This window comes from Rhinoraja longicauda, chromosome 4 (genome assembly GCF_053455715.1).
Source record: "Rhinoraja longicauda isolate Sanriku21f chromosome 4, sRhiLon1.1, whole genome shotgun sequence".
NCBI classification, from domain to species: domain Eukaryota; kingdom Metazoa; phylum Chordata; class Chondrichthyes; order Rajiformes; family Arhynchobatidae; genus Rhinoraja; species Rhinoraja longicauda.
The window spans coordinates 79,043,285-79,070,877 of NC_135956.1; the positions used below are offsets into that span (position 1 = coordinate 79,043,285).

Genomic DNA, 27,593 nt, shown 5'->3' on the forward strand with positions numbered 1-27,593 from the left:
TGTTTGTCGAAGGAGAGGGTTTGATCAAAGATGATTCCAAGATTCCGGATGTGAGGGGAGGTGGATACTGGGAGACCGTCAATATTGAGGATGAAGTTTTGGGTGGATTTGGTGAGCGTTTTTGGACCAATGATGATGATTTCAGATTTGTTGCAGTTGAGTTTGAGGAAATTTGATTGAAGCCAAGATTTTATTTCAGTGATGCAGCTTATCAGTGTAGAGTGTGTGGTGGTGGAGATTGACTTGGTGGAGATGAGGAGCTGGATATCATCGGCGAAGCAGTGGAAGTTGAGACCATGACGGCGGATTAATTGACCAAGGGGGAACAGGTAGAGGATGAAGAGGAGGGGGCCAAGGACTGAGCCTTGGGGGACACCTTGGGGGAGGGGAGCGGTGGGGGATTTACAGTTGTTAATGGAGATGAACTGGTCGGGACTCTTCATCAAACTAATCATCACAATCAGTCTGAAGAAGGGACCTGACCCGAAAAGACACCTTTCCATGTACTCCAGAGATGCTGCCTGATCTGCTGAGTTTCTCCAGCACTTTGTCTTTTTTTTTGTCTCCAACAATCCCTTGGAAGCAGCATCATAAAATCTTGCTACCCCCTTGATGTTTCCTAGAGCCCCTTGACTTTTGTGAACTATCTCTTTCTTCTCAGGATCTTTGGTACAACTACCCTTTAAGCAATAACTTAAATGTCTGATATCTGGCACCTACTAAAGACATGCAGCCAATGAAAGATGCTGTTACAGCTAGCTGTGCACCTGACTTATGACTATGAATGGGCAGCACATACTACGTGTTACCTACATTAAAGCCAACTGGCAAATGTTTGCATTTTGAGGTTGATTTCCTTGCTGGAAGAAGATGCAATGGTGTAATTAGAGTAGGTCTATTAAGAAGGAAATCAGAAAACATCAGAGTAAGGAAAGGATTCACACATCGGTATATTACAGAAGGAGAATGTAGAAGTAGAAGCTAGCAAATTTCGAGAAACTTGCAGTGGCGAATATTGGAGTTGACAACTTATTTATTTTGTTTGTTACTCGGATGTAAAGCTTCAGATCACCTTTTTATTTATTCATTTAGAGGATATGGACATTGATGTCAAGACAAGCATTTGTTGCCCATCCCTGGTAGCCCGTGGACTGAGGAAACATTTAAGACCCAACATATTGAAGTTGCATATATACCAGATGGCAGAATTTGATTCCTATTGGACATTAGTGGAACATAGAGTTGTTATGGCTAGCATTACAAATACTCCCTTTTTAAATTCCTGTCATGATGGGATTGGGAATATCCCTGGAATAATGATACTTAAAACACTATGCAACTTGATTGTCATTTCCAATAGAAATGAAAATCCGGTGGTTCCTGTAAAGGGGTCAATCAGCTTTATCCATAAGTGACTAGATGAACATCTACCCAATGCGCCAAGGTTTGAGGAGCCAATGAAACTCCACTGAAGTGATAGGTGATCAAGGACATGCTGAAGAATGTGGTGAAAGTTTAGGGAGTTTATTAAAGGTGAAGAGGAAATTGGAAAAGTCAAAGCTGGGGTAATAATATTTCTGTTGGGAGACAATAAATGAAAACCACATAACTCTCTGTGGGAAATGTGGTGATGTGGTGGGTTTCAGAATAAATTTCAGAATATATTGAAAGAAAAAAATTGCTTATTTTTCCAATTTGTATTTATGCATGTTTGATTTAGATTTTTAAGGGTGTCAAATTGTGTTTTAACAGATGACCATAATGGTAAAAAAGAAGCAAAAGTTCAAATGGTGGCTAAACTTTCAAAAATGGAACAAAAGCCTGATGATAATTTAAAAGGAAAACTGATGCAAGAAGAGGAAAAAGAAGAAGGTTCTATATCCATAAAAATCTATTGGCTTTATGCCCGATCCATTGGTCTTTTCTTTTCATTTTTATTAATTCTTACAGTGGCATCAAAGCAAATCTTTCTGGTAGCTGTTGATTTCTGGCTGGCAGAGTGGTCATCTTCATTCAGAAACCACTCAGAAACTGACACTCAGGTCTGTACTTAAACATTTTCTTGCTCTTTCCCCTAAAATATTCTGATAACCCAATTGTAGAGGAAATATTATGTAATGCGTGAGTTAATATTTTTTAATCTATTTGTGAACATGCAATCATTATTTTTACTTAACCTACTTAACATATTCTTAGGATGAAAATAATGTGGAAGATGATGTTTTCAATCATTACCTCTATGGATACCTTGGACTGGCATGTGGAGGAATGTTGTGTGCCTTTTTCAGTTCCTATACACATGTCACTTCAGGTTTGTATTTTCGAGCTCTGACAGTTGGATCTAACACAACCATTAACTTTTATCTAATTAAATAAGTATGCATGCTGTCTTTTAGAATAGTTTTTACTTAATGTTCGGACATTCATATTATTTTGCCATTGTGAAGGTATCCGTGCCTCAAGACATCTCTTCGCAAACATGCTGCTCAATGTTACAACCCTTCCATTAAGATTCTTTGAAACAACACCTGTTGGAAGAATTTTAAACAGGTATGAATCTTTAAAACACAATAATTACATAGCTCACTTCCAGATAATCATTTTTTAAAATATTACTGTGAACACGACGGAGTGGAGTATTTGGAAGCTGTAATTATGGTGAAAAGCGAGACCAAGTTTTGTATGAATAGTTAGTCAGAAATGTAGAATGTGTCAGAGCTTTAGATATATATATCTGCAAGCGACATATATCTGCAAAGAATAATTGCTGGTAACAAGGAGGTTAATAATCTGGTTGTTCACTTATATTTCAATACCATAGTTTCACTTCAAAATAGTGTGTGCTGTGAGTGAAATTGCTGACTTTTAAAGATAAATGCAATGATGTTAACAGATTGTGTATTTGACTGCTTATTGTTTTAGTGCCTGCCTTCACTGGCATAAATGCGAAATTAACCACATTAAAAAATGTATTCTTTCCAGTGGAAGTTGGTAAAGTATTGTAGTTCTTTTGTAAAAATAACTGCCATAAACACATCAACGAGGTAGAATCAGTATTTAAGGTTACATTTTGCTTTATTGAACACACACGTTTGTACAACAGTTTATTGAAACTTTGTTTATTTCCAGATTTTCATCTGATTTCAAGACCATAGATGATCAGATTCCCATAAACCTGGAAAGATTCATGACACATGTTATGTGGTGCTTGAGTGCCATTGTGATCAATATTGTTGTGACTCCTTTTTTTCTTATTCCAGTTATTCCATTACTTGTTCTCTATTATTTTCTTCAAATGTTTTTTAGAGTTTCCGCCAGGTAATTTTCTTTGAATTGTCTCACAGTTTACATGATTGACAATATTTGTGTTTAGTTATATTATCTAATTTATTGGATGTGCAAGCTGCATTTATTCATGTTCTGAATGATCTAAAATCCGGTGTTTGTAATTTAGAAGCTTGTAGGAATAATAGGGCTCATTTTTGTTTGATGCTTTGTTTCTAATCGCAGTTTACAGTAGTAAATTGAAATTAGCCATATTCTGGATTGCTAAATAATTGGCCATGATATTTTGAGATAAATAATATGAATTGAAGTTAGCCCATAATATCTATCAGAAAACTATTCTGACATTTATACTATTAATCCATTATATATAACAAATGTTCCTTTAATTCTGTAGCTCTCAACTATGAACTTAGAATGCAGGTTTTAGTCACCCCTAGGAATTACAGGATTTTTCCATAAATAGTGCTGGACTATTTACGTAGCTTCAGTTGTAAAATAAAATCAGGAATATAATAATCCTAACCTGCAGGGAGTTTTTAATACTTTTTGAAGTGAAGACACAGATGTGGTGCTTCATCTGTCAATGCTAGACTGACATTCTGCAGAAACAAGCAGATAACACCAGAAGGAATGAATTATATAGACATTATGTTGTCTGTCCTTATTAGGACTTGATTTTATGAAATGTGAGTATTCCGATTGCATTCCTCTGCACTGGAATAACAGTAGAAGTAACCAAATCAGGACAGAGTTCAATGCTGCCACAACTTAAAATAGAAATACTTTTGCTAACATTTTGTAATTAAATCAGTAAAAGTTTGCAGCTCCTCCTACAATGTAAATGCACTCTTTTAATTCTTCATTTTGGTTTGTTCTAATTTTCTACCTTCCTATTACTGAAAGTGATGATTCACCTTAGATATAATCCTAACATTCAACTTCACCTTTCAGCGAATCAATGAATGTTGGTAAGCTGTGCAGCCTTGTACTGAAAGGTTGTTGGCCAGATCAACAACAATGATGAAACGGCATACAGGCAAGAGATTAGGAACCTTGTGTCGTGGTGACCTAGCCCTTCACATCAGCCAGGTGAAAGGATTGGTAGTTGTTGACAAGATGTAAGGAGAGTGTCCTCATTGGCAGAGCTGCTATAGAAATCATTAACAGCTTCAAGTTCCTAGGCATCTAAATCATCAGCGACCTAACCTGGTCCCTGCACACCGTTATACTAATTAAGAAAACGCATCAAAGTAATTACTTATTCACAAAATGCTGGAGTAACTCAGCAGGTTAGGCAACATCTCAGGAGAGAAGGAATGGGCGACGTTTCTGAAGAAGGGTCTCGACCCGAAATGTCGCCCATTCCTTCTCTCCTGAGATGCTGCCTGACCTGCTGAGTTACTCCAGCATTTTGTGAATAAATACCTTCAATTTGCACCAGCATCAGCAGTTATTTTCTTACAAAGTAATTACTTAGACGTCCAAGATGATTCGGCACCTTCACCAGGGTTCTCACGAATTTCTACCTCTACAGATGAGCTATAGAAAGTATTCTGACGGAATGCAGCATTGCTTTTGATTTTGAATAATTTATCTTCAATATTTTTGATATCCCGTTCTTTTCCGCATGGATATTTAATGCCATTGGGGCTTGACACTGAGGAAAAGGAAGGAATGTTGTTAAAGTAGCACTTTCATATTACAAGAGAATTAATGGTCTTCATATTAATTGAATATGACATTCAATTGAAATCAGAAGACATAGCCATCGTTGTCTTCTGATAAGATGGTTATTGCAGATGATTTCAGCTCTATTAAATGTACGATGTCAAGGCAGAAGTTGTTATAAAAAGGATGTTGTGCTCTTGTTCATTACAGGGAACTTCAGAGATTGGACAGCATCACCAAATCACCCGTGTTTGCACATTTTTCGGAGACACTCGGGGGTCTGACAACCATCAGGGCGTATAAACTTAAAGACAAGTTTCTTCAACAAATTCTTGACAAGATTGATTGTAATACCGTTGCTTTTTTATATCTGAACACGGTGAACAGGTGGCTGGCTATACGACTGGTTAGTTTATAAATGAACCAAATATTTAAATGATTTTTGATGATGTTTATTTTATTTATAGTACTTGTGAGAAAAGGTTCTTTTGTGTTGTAGAGAACATAATATTAGAAGACTATCTGAACGTTTAACCTTTGGCTGCCAAATGTTTGATTTGTTAATAATAATTAAGATTCTTGTTAACTGAATTTGGATGAATATATAAATGAGATTCTAATTTCAATACAGACACAAGAAACTAGATGCTGGAATCTGGTGCAAAAATAACAAACAGTTGTAGGAACTCAGCTGGTCAGATAGCATCTATCGAGGGAGTGAACAGACCATGGAGTAGGGGGGAAGAAAGCTGTAAAAGAGAAGTAGGAATGAGACAAGGCCTGGCAAGTAAGATCAAGATGAGAGGGGGTGGTTGGCAGATGGATGGAATAAATAACAAAGGCAAAAGGCTAAATTGAGATAAAAGAGTGAGATAAGGAAGGGAGGAAGTGTGACATGTAAAAGTGAAAGGAGGGATGTGGATGGAATGGGACAAGGAGGAGAGGAAAAGGGTGGATAAAAGGGAAAGATAGTACTTGCGGATGGGAAATAAGAATGCAGAGGGAGAGTGGGGGCAGGGCAGAGGAAAGAGAGGTAGGGCTGGGTATTACTTGTTATTGGAAAATTAAATGTTCATACCATTGGTTTGTAAGCTACCCACTGGCAATAGAGGAGGCCAAGGACAGAAAGATCAGTTTAGGGATGGGAATGAGAGTTAAAATGGTTAGCAACCAGGGGATCCAGCAGGTCTTTCTGGACTGAACAGAAATGTTGGGCAAAAAGTTGTCTAATTTACGCTTGGCCTCGCCAATGTAGAGGAGGCTACATCAGGAGCATTAAATTCAATAGGCAAGGATGGAAGAGGTCTGTCTCACCATGAAAGGCTGCTGGGGTCTCAGGATGGAAGTGAAAGTGGAGGTGTTACACTCCAGCAGTTGCAAGGAAAGTGCTGGGAGGGAGCATGTTGGGTGGGAAAGGACAAGCAAATCAAGGAGTTGAGGAGAGATGTGACTGGTGGTTGGATCACATTGAAGGCGGCGGAAATGTCGGAGAATGTGTTTGAAGCAGAGGTTGGTGGGATGATAGGTGAGGACCAAGGGAACTCTATCCTTGCTCCATCTGGGGGATTGGGGAACGATAGAAGAAATATGGGATACAGATGAGAAGAGTGAGTGCACCATCCACAATGATAGTGGGGAGGTCACCTCTACTGAAGATTTTTTCATCCTAATTTTAACATCAATTCTATTTTTCAGGACGCAATTGGAGCAACTGTTGTTTTTGCTTCAGCAGTCTGCACATTATTGACAGCGACACTAGGTTACTTACCAGCTGGCCTCGTGGGCCTTGCTATTGTATATGCTTTAAAGGTACCCAAGAACAGTCAAATGAAAATTTCTAAAAAGTCTATTTTTGATATTAGTGTAACTGGTATTGCATAAAATCTATGTATGATTCTCAGTTTATTTTTGATGGTTATGCTACAAAGACATTTAATTTTTAAGAAACTCGCACCATTCAAATTCAAATATGAGCCAACAACATCAAGTGTCAGGCAGTGTAATTTCTTTGAAAGTGGTGAACATTGCAAAGAATGATCCATTTCATGTAGAGGCAGGTCAAATGAAATGATAAAGGAGAACCTTATCCTTGCTGTGGTTGGGAGGAGAGGGGATGAGAACCCCCCCCCCCAGATGTGCAAGTAATAAATGAGACATGTTTAAGAAACCCGTCAGCTCTTTTATAGAAACCTTAGTTTAGGGAAAAGGAAGACAACTCCAAGACAACTGTGTGATCGGTTTCATCGTCAGAGCAGATATGATAGAGCTGGGGGAAAGGAATGGAATCCTTACAGGAAGCAGGGTGGTGGAAATAGGTGAAACCAAACTACGCCTGTCACTTTGTGGTATTATGGAATAGTCCTTGTTCAGTCCTACCCAGGATCCCACCTTGACATTCTATCCTATATTGGTGCTTCTTCCTGAACTTGCGTAGGACTTGAACATTTCATCAGTTTTGCCACTAATTTCCACCCCATGTTAACTTTCACATCTCCAAATCAGCCCTCCCTTTCTGAATTTCTCTGTCTCCGTCTCATGAAGTGATTTAGTGACCAATGCCTATTACAAAGCCTGACTATATTTCATTTCACCCTACATTTTGCTGTGGCTCTATTCAGCTGTTCCAAATCTTCCATCTCTGTTGTTTCTGCTCCATTGATAGGACTTCCCCTTTAATCTATTTAACCTTCTACAACCCTTTCAGCAACATAAAACTAGTTTGTGTTCTCATTTTCCCACATCTTTGATTTTAAATTTAAACTTTTTCTTTTATTTTTCCACAAATGCAGTCTCATCTACTGAGTGTTTCCAGTATGTTCTGTTTTTAATGTGGGTTTAATCCTGTAATTTTTTTTAAATAAGCTGACCTGTTGTTGATACATAATCATTGTCATGATTATCATAAAAAGAACAAAGGTTAATGAGACTATAGTCTGCTATCTTGCAAATGAAGTTAAGATTGTAACACCATTTGCAAAGGAATAAGATCTAGTATCACCTAGTAATAATCTAGTATTACTACTTGAAAAGGAAGATCACAAGAGATGAACAAGAATAAATTGAATTGTTTTAATTTGTTTCTTCCTTTATTTATGTGATGCTCATTTATTCTCAGATGTCTACTTACTTGAATTGGTGTGTCCGGGAATTTGCTGATATGGAAATGCATATGAACGCAATAGAAAGAGTGAATCACTACACCACCCTTCCATCTGAACAGGAGTCTGAAGAATCACAATTTAGCATAGGTTTAAACTTTGCTATTTAATTCATTAATGTCTATTCTAGTTAATCCTGTTCATTTATTGTTGAATCTTGACCTGAATTCTTTTAAACAGATATTTAGGTATGCTGTTCAAGTCATACTCTGTGATATTACAGGATATCACAGCCTTATATAGAATTGAAGGTTCTTCACAGTATGAAACAAAACTTACTGTAGTCAAAAATAATTGTACTATTGCTTCAGTTTGATTTCTAGAATTCAGGCTGACACCAAACGTGTGTGGAATTATCTTTTTTTAAACATATTTTAGACTCCCCATATGTTTGGATAAATGGAAATTTAATGACTCATTGTGGATTATCCAACCACAAGTATTTACGATAAATGCATAGAAGATAGACAAAAAATGCTGGAGTAACTCAGCGGAACAGGCAGCATCTCTGGATAGAAGGAACGGATGACGTTTCGGATCACCCATTCCTTCTATCCAGAAATACAGCCTGTTCCACTGAGTTACTCCAACATTTTGGTCTCTCTTCGATGTAAACCAGCATCTGCACTTGGCTTGGCGATCGTTTCGTTGAACACCTCCGCTCAGTCCGCCTAAACCTACTTGATCTCCCGATTGCTCATCATTTTAACTCCCCCTCCCATTCCCATACTGACCTTTTGGTCCTGGGCCTACAATGTCAGAGTGAGGTCCAGTGCAAATTGGAGGAACAGCACCTCATATTTCGCTTGAGTAGCTTACACCCCAGCGATATGAACGTTGACTTCTCCTACTTCAAGTAGCCCTTGCTTTCCCTCTCTTTCCATCCCCTCTCCATTCCCAGTTCTCTGACCAGTCTTACTGTCTCCGACTACATTTTATCTCTGTACTGCCCACTCCCCTGACATCAGGCCAAAGAAGGGTCTCGACCCAAAACGTTACCCATTCCTTCTCTCCAGAGATGTTGCCTGCCCCGCTCAGTTACTCCAGCATTTTGTATCTAATGCATTTCTATAGTTAGTTTACCTTCAGCGATTGCCAACAGAGTAGCAATCAAGTGCAGAATTTTTTTTTTCTTCATTTATTTCAATTTGATTTTTATTCCAAAACAATTTGCATGATTTCTAAAATGCTTTTAACAACACAATCTGCATCTTATACAAAATAGTAACTTCAAACAAAGTTTGAAGCGCTACTCCCAGCAGATCAGTCAACATACCAGTTAACAGTAACAGTTTTTAAAAAAACACAGTAAATGATGACAATTATCCTTATCTTTATTTTTATTTATAATGAATGTCTCTTGCTATCCACTTTGCTGCTGTAACACTGCAAATTTCCCCACTGTGGGACAAATAAAGGAATTTATTATTATTATTAATATCCATAAAGAAAAAGTAGAGTTGCTGGCCTGAGACTTGGTCAAAGAAAGATTTCAAGGAGCAGTTTAAAAGAGGAGAGAGACAGTAACAGGGATAGTTTTGGAGAGAATTTCAGTGCATAGGGTTATGGAAGCTGAATGTCCAAAGCTGGGATTTTAGGAAATACTCGATTTATCTTTGGTCCTCATTTAACTTCTACAATTCGTCCCATCAGCCACGTGATTTGAATACGGCATCAGTTCCAATACAAGAACCCTGATGACACTTTGCTTTACTTTGCCATCAACCTTTATGATCTTTTGCTGGCCTGAAATTCTCTGACCATCTAACACCTGATATTGGATGAATAGAAGTTTCATCCAACTAAAATATTAGGAAGAACAAGGCCATCACTTTTGGTTCCCTTCACAAATTTTAAACTCTTGTCAGTGACTCCATTCTTCAATCTGCAAACATGATATTGGTATCATTGACCCAAGCTGAATTTTGAATTAAATGCCATGTCATTACCAAAGTTGTCCAAATCCCCCATGTGGCATCTCTCACCACTGTTCAGTATGTTGCTGAAGCCTTGATTGATGCCTTTGTTAGCTGTCAACTTCACAATTCCATTTCCTCCCAACACATCTTCTTCATTCTAAAACTGATGTCATTCAAAACTCATCTCTTGATCTGACCCATCACGATCCTTTCATTCACAGCCACATTTAATTATCTAGTGTATCATCTGGTTATGCAATATCTCAGTGTTAAAATTCTCACGTTTTCAAACTACATCGTATTCTTATCTTTGTGATCTGTTTCAGTCCTACAACTTTTGGAGACATCTATGCTCGTCTAATTTAGGTCCCTTGAGCATTCCTAATTTTTGGCTATCAAGACAATTACTGCGTACATATTTTAAAAGGTGTAGAGGGTGTCTGTTTTACAAATAGATAAACAATACAGAACTGAATGTAAAGTAATTCATTTACAATATTTAATTCTCATTTCTTATTCAAATTTAACATTACAATACAGGCGTTGACAGATTTACAATTATGCTTAAAAATGTAATTCAAATATTTGTGTTCAATATTTTTGGAAAAATAGTAATTAATTATGACATGCAATGTTTGATTACTCATCAGAATTTATTTTGTAGATTTTCCTTTGGACTCAAATCTCACCAACTGGCCACACTCTGGAGAAATAGAGTTTAATGAGGTCAGTGTACGATATGATAAGAAGCTTGATCCTGTCCTGCACAAACTGACAGTTAAAATTAACCCTGGAACAAGAGTTGGAATATGTGGGCGAACTGGAAGTGGGAAATCAACTTTGACATTAGCCCTTCTGAGAATTATTGATAACTTTGAAGGTTTGTTATTTCTTGAGTAAAAATATTGAAAATTGAAAGCCTATGTGTTAACCATAAATCTGCTTAACTTAGTAGTATATTAAACTCTAGATTTTTGAATAAGATATCTGATTGAGTCATAACATAAATTATTACATATCATAGTTCTGCAATGATGTGTGTTTCCATAACACAAATTGAATATAATACGAATCATGAAATTAGGTATAAACACTATTTGTATTGTGTTAATTCAATGGGAATGGGATTTTATATGGGAAGTAGAGAACCACAAAAGATAAAAGAAGCATACTAAGGGGAGAATGAGGTGACTGTGGCTGACAAAGGAAGTCAAAGACAGCAGAGAAGTAAAAGAGAAGGCATATAATATGGCAAAGATTAGCAGGAAGCTTGAGGATTGGGAAGCTTTTAATAACCAACAGAAGACAGATATAAAAAGCAATAAGGGGAAAAAAGATGAAATATGAATGAAATATCACATTCTCCCCTTAGAATGCAGGGAGTCTGCAGAATGACTTGGACAGGTTAGGAGAATGGGCAAAGAAGTGTCAAGTGTATGGTCATGCACTTTTGGTAGAAGGAATGAAGGCATAGATCACTTTCTAATTGGGGAAGGATTCAGAAATTGGAGGTGCAAAGGGACATGGGAGTGCTAGTGCAGGATTCTCATAAGGTTCATTTCCAGGTTGAGCGGTAGTATGGAAGGCAAATGCAATGTTAGTATTCATTTTGTATGTGAGGACAAAGGACTATGTCTCGGACATGGTGGTCTGCAGCACAGGGGTTCCGCAGGGAACAGTGCCAGCTCCATTCTTGTTCACCCTGTACACTGCGGACTTCAGGCACAGCTCTGCAAACTCCTATCTACAGAAGTTCTCTGACGACTCTGCCATTGTCGGCCTCATCACAGGTGACGATTACAGGGTATACAGAGAACTGATCAAGGAGTTTGTGGACTGGTGCCAGCGGAACTGCCTCCGGATCAATGCGGAAAAAAACAGGGAGATGGTAATAAATTTCTGCAGGCGCAACCAGGTCCCCCTGACACCAGTGAACATCCAGGGAATGGACATCGAGAGGGTGGACTCTTATAAGTACCTGGGTGTTTACCTCAATAATAAATTGGACTGGACTGAAAACACCAATGCGCTATACAAAAAGGGCCAGAGCAGACTTTATCTGCTAAGGAGACTCAGGTCTTTTGGAGTGAAAGGGGCACTCCTAAGGACCTTCTACAACACGGTGGTTGCATCAGCCATTTTCTATGGAGTGGTCCGCTGGAGCAGCAGCATCTCAGCGGCGGAGGGGAAGAGACTTGACAAGCTGGTCAGGAAGGCCAGCTCTGTCCTGGGTTGCCCCCTCGACTCAGTGCAGGTGGTGGGAGAGAGGAGGATGATGGCAAAGTTAACATCGCTGCTGGACAACGACTCCCACCCCATGCAGGACACTGTCACTCCACTGAGTAGCTCCTTCAGTGACATACTCCTTCACCCCAAGTGTGTGAAGGAGAGATATAGGAGTTCCTTCCTTCCCGCTGCTGTGAGACTGCACAACCAGCACTGCTCCCAGCAGACGAGTCAACAGTAACAGTTAAGGAATACACAGTAAACTGATGACAATTTATCCTTGTCTTTACTTTTATTTGCAATGAATGATCTCTTGCTATCCACTTTACTGCTGTAACACTGTAAATTTCCCCGGTGTGGGACGAATATATTATTATATTATTTCAAAAGGACTAGAATATAAAAGCAATGAAAGAAATGTTGAGGCTTTATAATGTGCTGGTCAAACCACATTTGGGATATTGTGAGCAGTGTTGGGCCCCATATCTGAGGAAGGATGTGCTGGCTTTAGAGTGGGTCCAGAGGAGATTTAGAGGAATGATCTCAGGGATAACTGGTTAGCATGAGGAGCATTTTATGGCTGTGTCTACTCATTTTTGAAGGATGGGGGGTGATTTCATTGAATCCGGCCAAATAATTAAAGGATTAAATAGAGTGGATGTGGAGAGGATGTTTCCAGTAATGGGAGAGCCTAGGACCAGAGGGCACAGCCTCAGAATAAAAAAACATCTTTAGAATGGAGATGAGGAGGAATTTCTTTTGACAGAGGGTGGTGACTCTGTGGAATTCATTTTTACAGATGGCAGTGGAGGACAAGACATTGGGTATTTTTAAATCAGAGATTGAAAGGTTCTTGATTAGGAAGGGCATCAAAGTTTACTGGGAGAAGGCAGGAAAATAGGGTTGAGAGGGAAAAATGGATCAGCCATGATCGAATGGTGGAGCAGACCAAATGGCCTAATTCTGCTCCTATATCTTACGATCCATGACCTGAAATTCATTGAAATGGATGAAATAAGATAACAATACTGACTGTACTTTCCTGATTTGAGATTTCTGAATTGAAAGGACAGAATAACTGGTTGCTACAGGGAATTCTGACCAAATATGCAGTAACTGAACAGTCCGAATTTTATATTTGGGCAAATTTGAGCTAATTTTGGCTCACCTGGACCAGATCAAGTGACCAGCCACACCTTGTGTTCGTGAGCCAAAGTGACGCCTCAGATGAGCAGACATATCCAATTATCCAGGGATATCCAGTTTTTCTAGGATAAAGAACATCAGCAGCTCCCAAAGCAACCAACAGACACATCCATCACAATTTGGCCTGTTGTTTCTACTTTCACGATTTGTGTACAAAATGTGTATCTGGGTTTTGCTTGTTCATGGAGGATTTAATTTTGAAGGTCATTATCTTTGCAGGCTGTATAAAGATTGATGGAATAGATATTTCCTTTGTGACACTGGACCGTTTAAGGAAAGCAATATCAATAATTCCCCAGGATCCTATTCTGTTCAGCGGTACTATCAGGTAAATCATGCATAGCAAATGCAGAGATATCACCGTGCATGAAGAAATATAAATGACGATATTTAAGTTTTGACCAGCTTGTTGAATTGTATCATATACTCTAATTTATGTTTAGATTTAATTTGGATCCATACTCGATACATAGTGATGAGGAATTGTGGGATGCTTTGGAGATTGCACAGTTGAAACCTTTGGTAAGTGGTTGATTCATAAAAAACTTTTGATAGATATTTCCAAATTCTGCACATAATCAGTTTTGATACTCGAAAATAATTTTAAGATTGATAGTCACATAGGTCTTCAGACTCGTTTCCATTAATGGATAGATTACAGCTGTTGGACTTCTTAATTGAAAGCCTGAGCACCTGTAAAGGAGCATCTGTCATTTTTCAATGTGGAATCTAAAATATTTCTAAACTACCCTGTTAGTGCAATGAAACTTTTAGTTTTTATGACCAAGATAGTTTCCCCTTGACAGGTCCTGGAGGAAGTTCTGGTTAAATTGGTAATAGCAGTGTCAGAAGCTTTGAATTTGTCATGACATGTACATATGGAAAGAATGTAAGCTTCACAGCGGCAGCACATCTGTTGCATTGACGAAATGAGACCCTTGAGCAATTGTCAGTATTTCCTTAATAAATTGTTCAAATGAAAATACTTGTGATTTATATATACAGGTTTTTTTCCTGTATAGATCTAATAACAAGTTCTAGTTAACTGTTAAGTTTTATAACCACAAAAGAAGAGAAATTCCATCATCAATTATTGAGCAATATAAACGTTATCACAATTGGAATAAAGTAATCAATTAATTCATAAGTAAATCATTCATTTATATTATAAGACCATAAGATATATATTCTCTTGAGCTAGCTCTGCCATTCAGTAAGATCATGATCACCTACAATCACTTAGACCCATGTTACCAGCATTTGCCAATATTGTTGGATTCTTTAATGTACAAAATCTTTCAGTCTCACTCTTGATTTCACATGACACTCCTCCACTCCCATTTATTAGATTCACAATTCCCTGAAAAGACATTCTTATGCATTTCAGTCGTAAATTGCTTACTATTCTGAAACAGCCAGGACAAATAATCTCTCAATGTCTATTCTGTCCCAAAGATAGACACAAAATGAAGTAGTAACTCAGTAGGTCAGGCAGCATCTCTGAAGAAAATAGACAGGTGATATTTTGGGTCAGGACTTTTCTTCAGACTGATTGTAGGGGGGAGGAACTGGAAACAAGAAAAAAATATTGACAAGGATCTCTGATTCTTCCCTTGCCTCAAGCAAGGTTCCAGACGACTGGGGAGTAGCAAACATTGTTCCTTTATTTAAGAAGGAAAGTAGAGAAGCCCAGGAATTATAGATTGGTGAGCCGCACCTCAGTGGTAGGGAAGCTATTGGAAAGGATGTTTTGGGATAAGAATTAGTCCCATTTGGAAAGAATGGGTTAAGTTGATGATGGTAGAGTGGTAGATGTTGTCTACATGCATTTTGTATGGCATTTGTTGAACTCCCATGGTAGGCTGATCCAAAAGATTAAGATGCACGGGATTCACAGTGACTTGTGTTAACATGAATGTGGAACTGGCTCACTGATAGATTTTCAGAGGGTACAGGTGGAAGGATAATATTCAGGATGGAGGACTGCCCAATAGAGTTCCGCAGGGATCTGCGTTGGATCCCTGTTACTTGTGATGTATATAAATTACTTGGAAGTAAATAAAGATGGGTTAGAAGTATGCAAATGACACCAAAATTGCTGGAATTGCGAACTGTGACGAAGGCTGTCAAAGTATACAGTGGGATATAGATCAGCAATAGATATAGGAGGAGAAATGGCAAATGGAGTTTAATCCAAACAAGTGCAAGGTGTTGCACTTTTGGAGATTGAATGTAAGGGGAAAATATGTGATTAATAGCAAGAACCTCAACAGCATTGACATACAGAGGGATTTTGGGATCCAAATCCATAGCTCCCTGAAAGTGGCAACACAAGTGGGCAGAGTGGTAAAGAAGGGATATGGTATGCTTGCCTTCATTTTCGGGGCATTGAGTATAAGAGTCAGGAAGTAATGAAGAAGCCTTGTAGGCATTTTAGGCACCATTTGAAATATTGTGTGCAGTTCTGGTCGCCCCATCAAGGAATAATGTGGAGACTTTGGAAATAATGTGAAAGAGGTTTACCAGAATGATGCCTGGGTTAGAGTGTATTTGCTACGAAGAGAGGTTGGACAAACTTGGATTGTTTACGCTGGAATGCCGGGAGGTTGAGAAGAGACCTGATAGAAGTTTATAAAATTAAAAGAGGCATAGACAGGGTTGACAGAACCTTTTTTTCCAAGGGTGGAAATGTCAAAGACCAGAGGGCATAACTTCAAGGTGAAAGGGGCAACATTTAAAGGAGATGGCCAGGGTGTTTGTTTCTTTTTTACACAGAGGGTGGTGGGTGCCTGGAACGCACTGCCAGGGATGGTGGTGGAAGCGGAAGATATGATGGTGGCATTTAAGAGCACATGAATCAGGAGGGAACGTAGGGATCATGTGCAGGCAAATTAGTCATTAATTTTGGCATCATGTTTAGCACAGACTTTCTGGGCCGAAGAGCCTGTTCTTGTGCTGTACTGTTCTATGTTCCAAACTCGTATTGAGAAGAGAGTCGAGGCCTTAACCATGAAAATGAAGCTGAATTTAGGAATCATGGTGGAGGAGGTGGAAATAGCAGAAGGGGTAGGGGAGGTTAGTAGTGAGAGAATAAAGTAAAGGCATGAGAATTATGAGAATTTGATCATCTGCCAAACAGAACCAAGAGAGCTTCTGGAGATATAAATATTGGTACATGCAACTATGAAATCAAGTATAGATGACAACAGAACATGCTAGCAAGACCAGTAGGTCAGGCAGGATCTGTGAAAAGATACAGTTAACATTTCAAGTCTGGGACTCTATACCAAAACTAAAAGAACGAGGAGGAGATAAGACTTTGCCTTCCATCACAGTGAGGGTATGCCTGGAGCAATCACTGTGATGGCTGTTTTGTGTAAAAAATTGTATCTGTGTGTCTTGTGCTTTTTGATGTCTGCTGCCGGACCCTGACGTGAGAGGACGCTGGCGTTGAGTATTCGCCGCTTTTCCGTCAGGATAGTTTGTCTGTTTGTTTCTATGTTAATTGTATTTGTAAAGCGCTTTGAGCATGTGATAAGGCGCTATATAAAATAAATATATTATTATTATTATTAAAAGAAAAGAAAAACAAATTAGTTTAGGATGCAGAGAAGGTGGAGGAGGGTGAAGGGTGGATCAAAGGAGTGAAAGAAAAACTGATATGCCTAAGATTGAGGGATAACCTTAAACTTAGGCAGGTCAGGCTGCACTCTCCCTAGCAGGCAGCTTTCCTTTCCAAATTCTCTTTGGCAAGACAATGGATTATGACATTGTAAGAATTGCAGGATGTTATGAATTCAGCAGCATTGCACATTGGGATTGGATGTATTGCACATTGGCACACCTTGGGAAATGTTTAGGCTCAAGCACACTGTTGGTGTTTGCTGTATAATAACAGAAGCCGTACACCTAGATAGTAAACCTTAGTCTTTATTAACTACTTTGGCAGGTATGACCTTATGCCTGCACGTCGCACTTACACTAACTCGAGTCACGCAAACAGCAGTCACTCCAAAGCCCAAAGGGGCGTAACTACAAAAGCATGACACATAACATGAGTGACATCATTACACTAATCTACATCCTCCCTCTTAAAGAATCAACAACGATATAGACACATAAACTGAGCATGTATAACAATCGGTGACAAACTGGAGGAAAGTTAAACATAGTCCGGATACTTCACAACCGGCCTGCAAACACGACCAGCACGCGTACGATAGAGACCATCTCCATTCCTCTTATCTCGGGAGAGAGCAGGTGATTCCACAGGCGAGGGAGACTGAATCAATGTCCCTGGAGACGAAGCAGCAAACCGTGGAACAGGCGATGAATATGGAGGCGAAGATGGAACAGGCAAGGGAGCTGTTACAGGCATGGATTGCCGTGCTGGCAAAAGCATGCGAGTGCCATTAGGCGCAAAGGGAAGCGAACTTGTGCCCTCTGGATTATATTGAGGAGGAACTGGCTCGTTCACAGGCAGGATGTGTCGCCTGTTACGTCGGTAGGTACCACCATCGGCACTAATGATATATGAGCGTGGCTCTGAAGCAATTCCAGAAATGACTCCGATACGGTCATGGCCTCTGTCAGTCTGTAAGCGGACTACCTGCCCTTTGGTCAGTGGTGGCAGTGGCCTACTTGTCTTGTCAAACCATCGTTTCTGAATGTCACGCTTCTGTTGCAACCTGGATTGAACCTCCTCCGGTGGAAACACTTGTGGGACTAAAGCTTGATTGGCTACAGGCACTGTGGCACGGGTTTGCCTTGACAATAAACGTTGAGCCGGTGAACCCAAGATGGGGTCACGGGAGATGTTGCGTAAGTTAAGCAGATCCAGGAATATGTCCGATTTTGCTCTGTACGAACGTTCCATGAGCTGTTTCGCACTTTTAACAGCCCGTTCAGCCAGCCCGTTAGACTGGGGATATTCGGGGCTGCTGGTGATATGGTGAAAATTCCAGTGTCCAGCGAACTCCCTGAATTGTTGGCTAGTGAATTGACTGCCGTTGTCAGTTAGCAGTTTGACCGGGGATCCGTGGACTGAAAAGTGGCGAGATAACTTTGAAATCACTCCGCTGGAAGTGGGGGTGCTGAGAAAATCAATGTCGAACCATCCTGAATAAGAATCCACGAGCACCAGGTATTGTTTGCCCTGCCAATCAAATATGTCAGCTGCGACTGTAGACCACGGGAGCTCAGGTACTGGATGTGGAAGAAGTGGCTGCTTTTGTTGGTGAGGGGCCAAACTGTTACACACTGCACAGGATGCCACATTCTCGGTGATGTATTCAGCCATGCCAGGCCAGTGAAACATGCTTTTCGCCCGTGAGACAGTGGCTTCAGCACCCGGGTGTCCCGCATGGACAGCGTTAAAATATCGGTGGTACAGCGAGGCAGGAACCACGGCCTTGTGTCCTTTTAAAATGATGCCATCTTGCAGCACGAGCTCATCTCGGACAGCAAAGAAGGGCCGGACTGGCAGCGGAACATTGTAGTGCTTGTCTGGCCAGCCGCGCTTAATGACGGAGGTTAGGGACCGCAGTGTACTGTCAACAGCAGTGTGGGCAACCAGGTCCTCCATGCAGGACGAGGGGATAAAAGACACACTCATCACCACGAAGTCGTCATCCGGTGATGGCGGACCCTCGCAGGTCTTCCGGGGTGCACGCGAAAGAGTATCGGCCAGGTGCATATCCTTACCGCGTTTGTGGATCAGCACCATGTCATATTTCTGGAGTTGCAGTAGCATCCATTGTAGGCGCGCTGGAGAGGTGTGGATAGGTTTTTTTATAATGCTGATTAGAGGTTGGTAGTCAGTTTCAATTGTGACAGTGTGGCCAAAGACAAAATCGTTAAATTTCTTGCAGGCAAAAACAACCGCTAACAGCTCTTTTTCAATTTGGGCATATCGTTGTTCTGTGTCAGTCATGGTGCGTGAAGCATAGGCAACAGGCTTATTGCCATTGCCATCATTCTGAAGGCATGCAGCGCCCAGCCCGTGTTGTGAGGCATCACAAGTAAGAGTAATCGGTAGTTTAGGGTCAAAGTAAGCCAGAGTCGGAGCATTAGACATCCGCCTTTTAAGAGTGTCAAATGCTGTCTGTTGTTGCTCGTGCCAAGTCCAAGCAGTGTCCTTGTGCGTAAGCTGGCGTAATGGGGCCGAAATTTCACTGAAGTCCTGAATGAATTTGCTCAAATAGTTGGCCATGCCAAGGAATCTCTGCAAACTGAGCACGTCTGTGGGTGCTGGAAGCTCGTTGATAGCACTAGTTTTCGCTGGATCAGTTTTGAGGCCGTCTTTAGTAAATATATGACCTAAGTATTTTACCTCATTCACTCTGAACTTGCATTTCAGAGGATTTAGCTTGAGATGGATGGCCTCGGCACGCTTCAACACTTTTGACAGATTGGCATCGTGCTCGTTGACCGTTTTTCCAGCAATGAGGATATCGTCCACTACAATGGAGCATGGGTAGCCCACAAACAATTGCTCCATGGCTTGTTGAAATACTTCACTGGCAGAACATATACCAAAAGGCATTCTAAGAAATTTATAGCGTCCGAATGGAGTGCTGAAAGTCGTCAGCTTGGAGGAGTTGAGTTCCAGTGGGATCTGCCAAAATGAGCTCTTGGCATCTAGCACCGTGAACACAGTTGCTTCAGCCATCTGCGCAGCAATCTCATCCACAGTGCGCATGGAATAATGTGGTCGTTTGATCGCTGCGTTTAAGTCCTTGGGGTTGATACAAATCCGTATCTCGTCTTTGTTCTTCTTAGCAGCGACAACCATTGTGGAGACCCAGTCTGAGGGGTCAGATACAGGAGTAAGCACACCCAGAGACACCATTCTGTTTAGTTCACTTTGAACACGATCCCGCATAGCGTGGGGAATCCTATGAGCTGGACGAACAACTGGGATGACCTCAGGGTCAATGGTAATTGTGTACCTGACAGGCAGCTTGCCCTGCTTGTCGTTAAACAAATCTTTGTATTGCGTGAGAATTTGACGTGTAAAATCACAGTCTGTAGTCAGAGGACAGACAGAAGGGCTGAAAGCGATCAAACCCATATCTAGGCATGCATCAGCACCCAGTAGGGATGGTACATTCTCACGTACCACGTAAAAATCCAGGATGTGGGCACGTGAGTTGAGACAGCAACGTAACTCAACTTGGCCGATGGGGTGTACTCGAGTTCCCGCAAATGAGACAAGTGATGTAACTGTTGGAAATAAGGTTTCTGTGTTTTTCAAATTCTGGAAGACAGCCAAACAGATAACGTTGCAGCGCGCTCCCGAGTCGACTTTGAGATAAAGGGTTTTACCATTAATGAGCAATGCGACCTTGGGATCTAGCTGTTGGTGCACTGACTTAGACAAAGCATGTATATCAATCTCTGCACTTTCGCCAGCAGTTCGTACATGGTGTGAGAACATGCTGTTCTCTGGGTGTGAGAACTCAGTGTACTCAGAGATTGAACCTTCATTATGGGCAAGCGAGTTAACTGACTGTCTCGTTTGAAATCTGTTACTGCGTGCTCGACAACACCTAATGAAATGGTTACGTTTGTTGCAAAGCCGACATATTTTTCCATACGCAGGGCAACGATCACGAACCGCGACATGTGAACCTCCACAGTTGAAGCAATTATCGATCAATCTTAACTTGGTGACTGGCAGTTGAGATAAACCCGGAGAAGCTTGATAAGACATGCTGGCTGCATTAATTTCACGAGCAGCAGAATGTCCCAGAGTTTTAATGTGAACATCAGTCAATTCAGCTATGCGACAGCGGTTTTCAGCAGCCGCTAAGGTTAGGTCAACTTCCCGCAGTAATTCATCGCGCACCTTATCATTCAGTATGCCATGGATTAAACGATCGCGAACAAGACCTTTGTGAATATCTCCAAATTCACATCGACTAGAGATATGCTTGAGCGCACTAACATATAACTCAACTGGCTCTCCTTGTTTTTGATTCCTTGAAAAGAATTTATGGCGTTCAATGCTCACATTGATTTGTAACTCACATAATTGTCGGAATTTACGCAGGAGACATTCAGGGTCACGGATAGACTCCGCAGCAATTTGGACACCATTGGCATCGACTCTAGCCGGTGCATAGTGAAATCTTCTGGCACGACGAGCAGCCTCCGTGCCCGCCAAATTAAGAAGGATTGACGCACGAAGAGCAGGGACAGCCGCAGGGTATGCAGCTTCTATGTAGATTGAAAAATCCTCTTCAAAAACGCGATACCGTTCCGCAAGATCTGCATCAAACACCAAGATCTCCGGTTTCCTGAGAGCAGAAGCCATCGCACAAAGTAGAAAAATAACAAACTAAGATAATCCCACTCCTGACACCATGTTGGTGTTTGCTGTATAATAACAGAAGCCGTACACCTAGATAGTAAACCTTAGTCTTTATTAACTACTTTGGCAGGTATGACCTTATGCCTGCACGTCGCACTTACACTAACTCGAGTCACGCAAACAGCAGTCACTCCAAAGCCCAAAGGGGCGTAACTACAAAAGCATGACACATAACATGAGTGACATCATTACACTAATCTACACACACCTACATGGCAGTGACTGTGTAAACTGTCCTTATAGAATCTAGCTCTTTGCTCTTTCTACTGTTTGTAACTATTCATAATTTTAATATCTCAATGAAATTTCCAAGAATCATTTTAGTAAATCCTATATAATCCTGATTGGGTGTCTCCAAAATGCCTCAAAAACATATCTGGGCCCCAGCACCGCTACCCGACAGTGAATATAGAAACATAGAAAAATAGGTGCAGGAGTAAGCCATTTGGCCCTTTGAGCCTGCACCGCCATTCAATATGATCATGGCTGCATCTCAGGAGAGAAGGAATGGGTGACATTTCGGGTCGAGACACTTCTTCAGACCCGAAACGTCACCCATTCCTTCTCTCCTGAGATGCTGCCTGACCTGCTGAGTTACACCAGCATTTTGTGAATAAATACCTTCGATTTGTACCAGCATCTGCAGTTATTTTCTTATAATATGATCATGGCTGATCATCTAAAATCAGTACCCTGTTCCTGCTTTTTCCCCATATCCCTTGATTCCTTGAGCCCCAAGAGCTAAATCTAATTCTCTCTTGAAAACTGAATTTACAGGATCTAGCTTAGAATAGAGCCAAATGCAGAATTCCAGAGTTGCACACCATTCCCCAACTGTGGTGCCCAGGGCTGGACACAATCATCCACATGTGGTTAAATCAGTGTTTATGTAGGTTCTCTGAAAATGTGTCACCCGTTGAAATAGATCTTAAAATCTCAGTTCAAAAGCCAAAATCATTGTTGAATATGCCAGCAGATTGCTGGAGTGATGTTTGCCATTACATTCGCAACAATATGCCAAATTCATCAAGGACCTTTTCCACCCAGTCATTCCTCCTTCTCTCCACTCCCATCAGGCAGAAGATAGAAAAAATTGGAAGAACATACCACCAGACTCAAGAACAGCTTCTTACTCTCTGTTATCAGACTTCTGAATGGTCCTTCAATAAGCCAGAGTATCGTCACGATTTTACAACCTACCTCATTGTAGACATTTAATTCCTTCTGCAATGCTGAGAAGCTATAGTTTGCACTGTGGTATATTTCTCTTTGCTCTAGCTGTTGCATTTGCACTTGGCTTGATTATACTATATATGGGCGGCACGGTAGCGCAGCAGTAGAGTTGCTGCTTTACAGCGAATGCAGCGCCGGAGACTCAGGTTCGATCCTGACTACGGGTGCTGCACTGTAAGGAGTTTGTACGTTCTCCCCGTGACCTGCGTGGGTTTTCTCCGAGATCTTCGGTTTCCTCCCACACTCCAAAGACGTACAGGTATGTAGGTTAATTGGCTGGGTAAAATGTAAAAATTGTCCCTAGTGGGTGTAGGATAGTGTTAATGTGCGGGGATCACTGGGCGGCACGGACTTGGTGGGCCGAAAAGGCCTGTTTCCGGCTGTATATATATATGATATGATATGATATGATATTCATGTATAGTATTATCTGATTTGATTGGATAGCAGGCAACCAAAAGCTTTTCATTGTATTTTGGTACAATAATAAACCTAAACCTAAAAAACCCCAGCAAGTTTGCATTGTTGAGGAAAATACGACAAATCTGTTATCATACAAGTTTTGCACCACTGGTTGCAATACCAATTAAAGAAATTATATGAATAGGGTGTTTGATTTTCTTATGCTTTAAATAAAAACAATATTCTTGTAAACACTTGCACAGCTGCCTACAAATAACAATTAAATATAAGAAATTCAATTATTTCAGTGCACAAAATATGGTTTTGCTTCATATCTATTAATCCAATAATTACAGAAACAGAAATTAAGTACAGTCTTTTCAGTGATATAGTTTAGCATCAACAATCTTCATGTCGATAAGAAATTAGAATATTAGTCTCACATTATTAATCATATTTAATATAGTTTATTGAAAGTGCATTTGGTATTTTTAATGTTCTTTTACAGAGCAAGTTTGTGACAAGCCAGTCTTTTCAAAGAAAACTATTTACTGTTTAACTACACATGGTTGAAACCTATTACAGAAGATTTACTCTTCATGCTATAAAACCCAGTATTCAATAAAGAAAGAAATTTTTAAAAATTGAAGTTTGTTAGCGAAATATTTAAGTGAAATTTTTTGGAATAAATAAAACTTGGAAATTTGCAAAGATATCAAAGGTAGAATCTATTGTTTTAAAAAATAACTTATTACCATGAGATAAATTGATCAGCAATTAAAAATATTGTTCGAGCAAAGGTTGTTAGCAAAGAGATTTTAATTTTCAAATATCTTTGAATTTTCTAAATTAAATTCACATGAAATGTTTTATTTCAATAGGTCAGTGAGCTTCCAGAGAGATTGAACGCCCTTATAACAGATGGAACTGAAAACTTCAGCCAAGGACAGAGACAGCTTTTCTGCATCGCTAGGGCCATTGTCAGGAAATCAAAAATTACACTCATGGATGAGGCCACGGCATCTGTTGACATGGAAACTGATGCTGCCCTTCAACGTGTAAGGATCTTTTTCTGAATATGATTCTAGCCCTATGACGAATTTTCATGAATCTAAGTGACTGAATATTATTATTTGAATTGATGTTATTTCAAAATTTTGCCTTGCATGCACAATCTTCTGCTGTAGTTTCTTTCATTTGGATTAGGGAGTTCAGAGCCTTGTAAGTGTAATTTATAGAAAGATGAGCATTACAATAATTTTTTGTCAGCATAATATATGAATGCATTTGTATTCACTTATCATTTACCTAAATAGTGCAAAAGTCTTTAGTGCAAAAGAGCTTAACGTCCGTCGTTGGAAAGCTATTAGAGTGTGTTCTGAGGGATAGGTTATACAAGCATTTGGATGGGCAAGGGCTGCTTAGATATAGACAGCATGGTTTTGTACGTGGGAGGTTGTGTCTCACAAATCCGAGTTTTTTGAAAACGTGACCAAAAAGGTCGATGAGGACAGAGCTTTAGATGTTGTACACATGGATTTCAGTAAGGCATTCGACAAGATTCTGCATGGTAGGCTGTTCTGGATCCAAGGAGATTTATGAGGATGTTGCCAGGACTAGAGGGTCTGAGTTATAGGGAGAGGTTGAGTCGGCTGGGTCTCTATTCCTTGGAGCACAGGAGGATGAAGGCTGATCTCAGAGAGGTGCATAAAATCATGAAAGGAATAGATCGGGTAGATGCACAGATTCTCTTGCCCAGAGTAGGGGAATCGAGGACCATAGGTGCGAGATGAAGGGGAAAAGATGTAATAGGAATGAATCTGAGGGGTAATCTTTTCACACAAAGGGTGGTGGGTGTATGGAACAAGCTGCCAGAGGAGGTAGTTGAGCCTGGGATTATCCCAACCTTTAAGAAACTGTTAGACAGGTACGTGGATAGAACAAGTTTGGAGGGATATGGACCAAGCGCAGGCAGGTGGGACTAGTGTAGCTGGGACATGTTGGCCGGTGTGGGCAAGTTGGGCAGAAGGGCCTGTTCCCACGCTGTATCGCTCTATGACTCCATGACTATGACTCTGCTGAATTTATATTTAAAGATATGTTGGTTTCAGGTTACAATGTAACGATCATTTAAATTAAAAATATTGGAAATATTCAGTATTTCCAAAGACCCTTTAACAGGAATTACATTAGATTCATAAACACTGTTACATGGCAGAGAAACACAAAAATGGCAAGGGAATAGACAAGTAAATGGCAAGTAAATTAACAAATTTTTGCTGGGATGTCAGGAATGGGTGGGGCAAAATGGACTCTCTTTTTCCATTCTAATCCGTCTTGATTTTTCAACCTTACAGATCATTTGTTATGTATAAATTATCCTAAACTGATTATTGGAGCCTTCCTTCTTCCTCTAATATCGTTATAGAATTCCCCTCACCTTCACTTAGCTATTGCACTAATCCTATTTTCAACAGACTCTTCGCCTGCACTTAAGCACTAATTTGCAATGGGTGCTTCAAAAGTGTCTGTTCTACTTTGAAATGTTTACTTTAAAGGTGGAAATTTCACACTAATCCAGAAAATGGCACAATTTGAATCCTTGCATGTAACATAAAATTAAATCTCTAAAAGCCAATTTATCAATGACCTACACTTTTATTAGAAATGCATGTAAGGGTGACCAATAGTCATTGAATTTCAGTGTCTAGCTTTCGATTTTTGGTAACAAACAGAAACTATCAGAAATAGTCATCAGTAGTTTGCTTGTAGATTTTAGACTCGATTTATTGTCCCAGGGTATCTTCTACTGTTAAAATATTCTAATTTATTGACTGCATTATTTAATTTCAAATTGTTTGGATATAAGCATGTATAATATCTTAGGAATGCTAGTGGAAAGTTAATGTATATCTCAGTGTCTGCATATACTCTTATTTCCCTTGCTTTTTCCATTAATTTAAAATTATTTCATTTTTTATGTAAAAGTAATTGGTTATGTTGCAGGCTAACATTAGGAATATTTGGCATTTGGTATCAGAACTACCACTCACTGTACTTCTGTGCATTTGGTTCCTTCTCTAGGTTATTTCCACTGCTTTCACAAATAGCACAGTACTTATTATCGCTCATAGAATACAAACTATTATGGATTGTGACAGAATTCTAGTTATGGAACAAGGAAGGATTGTAGAAGATGGAGAGCCAAAATTCCTGCAACAAAATGACAATTTAATTTCTAGACTGTCAAGACAACCAAATGAAGACCAGATACATTTCCAAACTGCTCAATGTTAAAACTAAACATTTTACAAAATAGTGTGTGAACTCATTACCAAAAAAAAAACACAAGGAAAATTAAGTGTTTTTACATATTTTATTACAATCTTTGAATCCAAAGTAAATGGAGGGGAATTTCATTCTGGTGCTCATTTGATGGAAGTGGTAGATTCAATTTCCCACAATATGGTTTTACCCATTAATGGGTTTATGGATAATTTGGGGGGAAATATAAAAGTGTCTTTATGAAAACCTTGAATTCAGTGTTGATATGTGATTAAATGTATTTATACATTTGTTTTTTTGTGGCCAGTCCTAAACATGGTGCTGTAAAAATTACCTGCCATCCCACTTGTTTACTGTGTATCACTTGATAATTTACCAGGACCAGTTGTTAATATGATATATCCACTAATTACTATTAGTTCAAGAAATGACTGAGACTTGATTAGTGTTTCTCTATTGAATATACTGTAGCTCCTGCTGAGCAAGGTAAATGAAGTTGCACTGGAAAAATGTTACAGTTGGTCAATGTTTAATAATAATGAAACAGTGATAACTCTCGTAATATTATTAACAAGTAAAGAAATTTAAACTTTGGGTTGAGTACCATTTCTTTCCAAGGTAATTGGAACATTTCAGTAAGTCATTAGTTTCTAATTAGAAAAATAAGATTTAAGAGAGAACTAGATTGTAACACATTTATTTAAAAGAAATCAAATGCCTACAATAAGCACAAAAATTAATACATCATGAATATCAATAATAGTTCAAAACCACCATTTTACAAATGCCCGCTGTGCTCAAGCTATCAATTAAATTTGTGTTCAGCCAATTTAA

The 27,593-nt window shown here is 39.7% G+C and overlaps 1 protein-coding gene across 2 annotated transcripts in view; it reads left to right on the forward strand.

Annotated features, from left to right (window-relative positions):
- Positions 1-27,326, forward strand: part of LOC144592904 (ATP-binding cassette sub-family C member 9-like) — a 139,507-nt gene extending 112,181 nt beyond the window's left edge. The window contains exons 20-31 of one of the 2 annotated variants that reach the window (XM_078398152.1): positions 1,753-2,042; positions 2,197-2,311; positions 2,448-2,550; positions 3,130-3,318; positions 5,167-5,362; positions 6,652-6,765; positions 8,072-8,204; positions 10,698-10,913; positions 13,685-13,793; positions 13,909-13,987; positions 24,356-24,532; positions 26,559-27,326. In XM_078398152.1, coding sequence (XP_078254278.1) covers positions 1,753-2,042; positions 2,197-2,311; positions 2,448-2,550; positions 3,130-3,318; positions 5,167-5,362; positions 6,652-6,765; positions 8,072-8,204; positions 10,698-10,913; positions 13,685-13,793; positions 13,909-13,987; positions 24,356-24,532; positions 26,559-26,771 — 1,934 coding nt within the window. In that variant the 3' untranslated portion in view covers positions 26,772-27,326. Of the gene's footprint in view, positions 1-1,752; positions 2,043-2,196; positions 2,312-2,447; positions 2,551-3,129; positions 3,319-5,166; positions 5,363-6,651; positions 6,766-8,071; positions 8,205-10,683; positions 10,914-13,684; positions 13,794-13,908; positions 13,988-24,355; positions 24,533-26,558 lie in introns of those variants that run through there. The other variant, XM_078398153.1, reaches the window with a different exon arrangement.
- Positions 27,327-27,593: the final 267 nt, after the last annotated feature.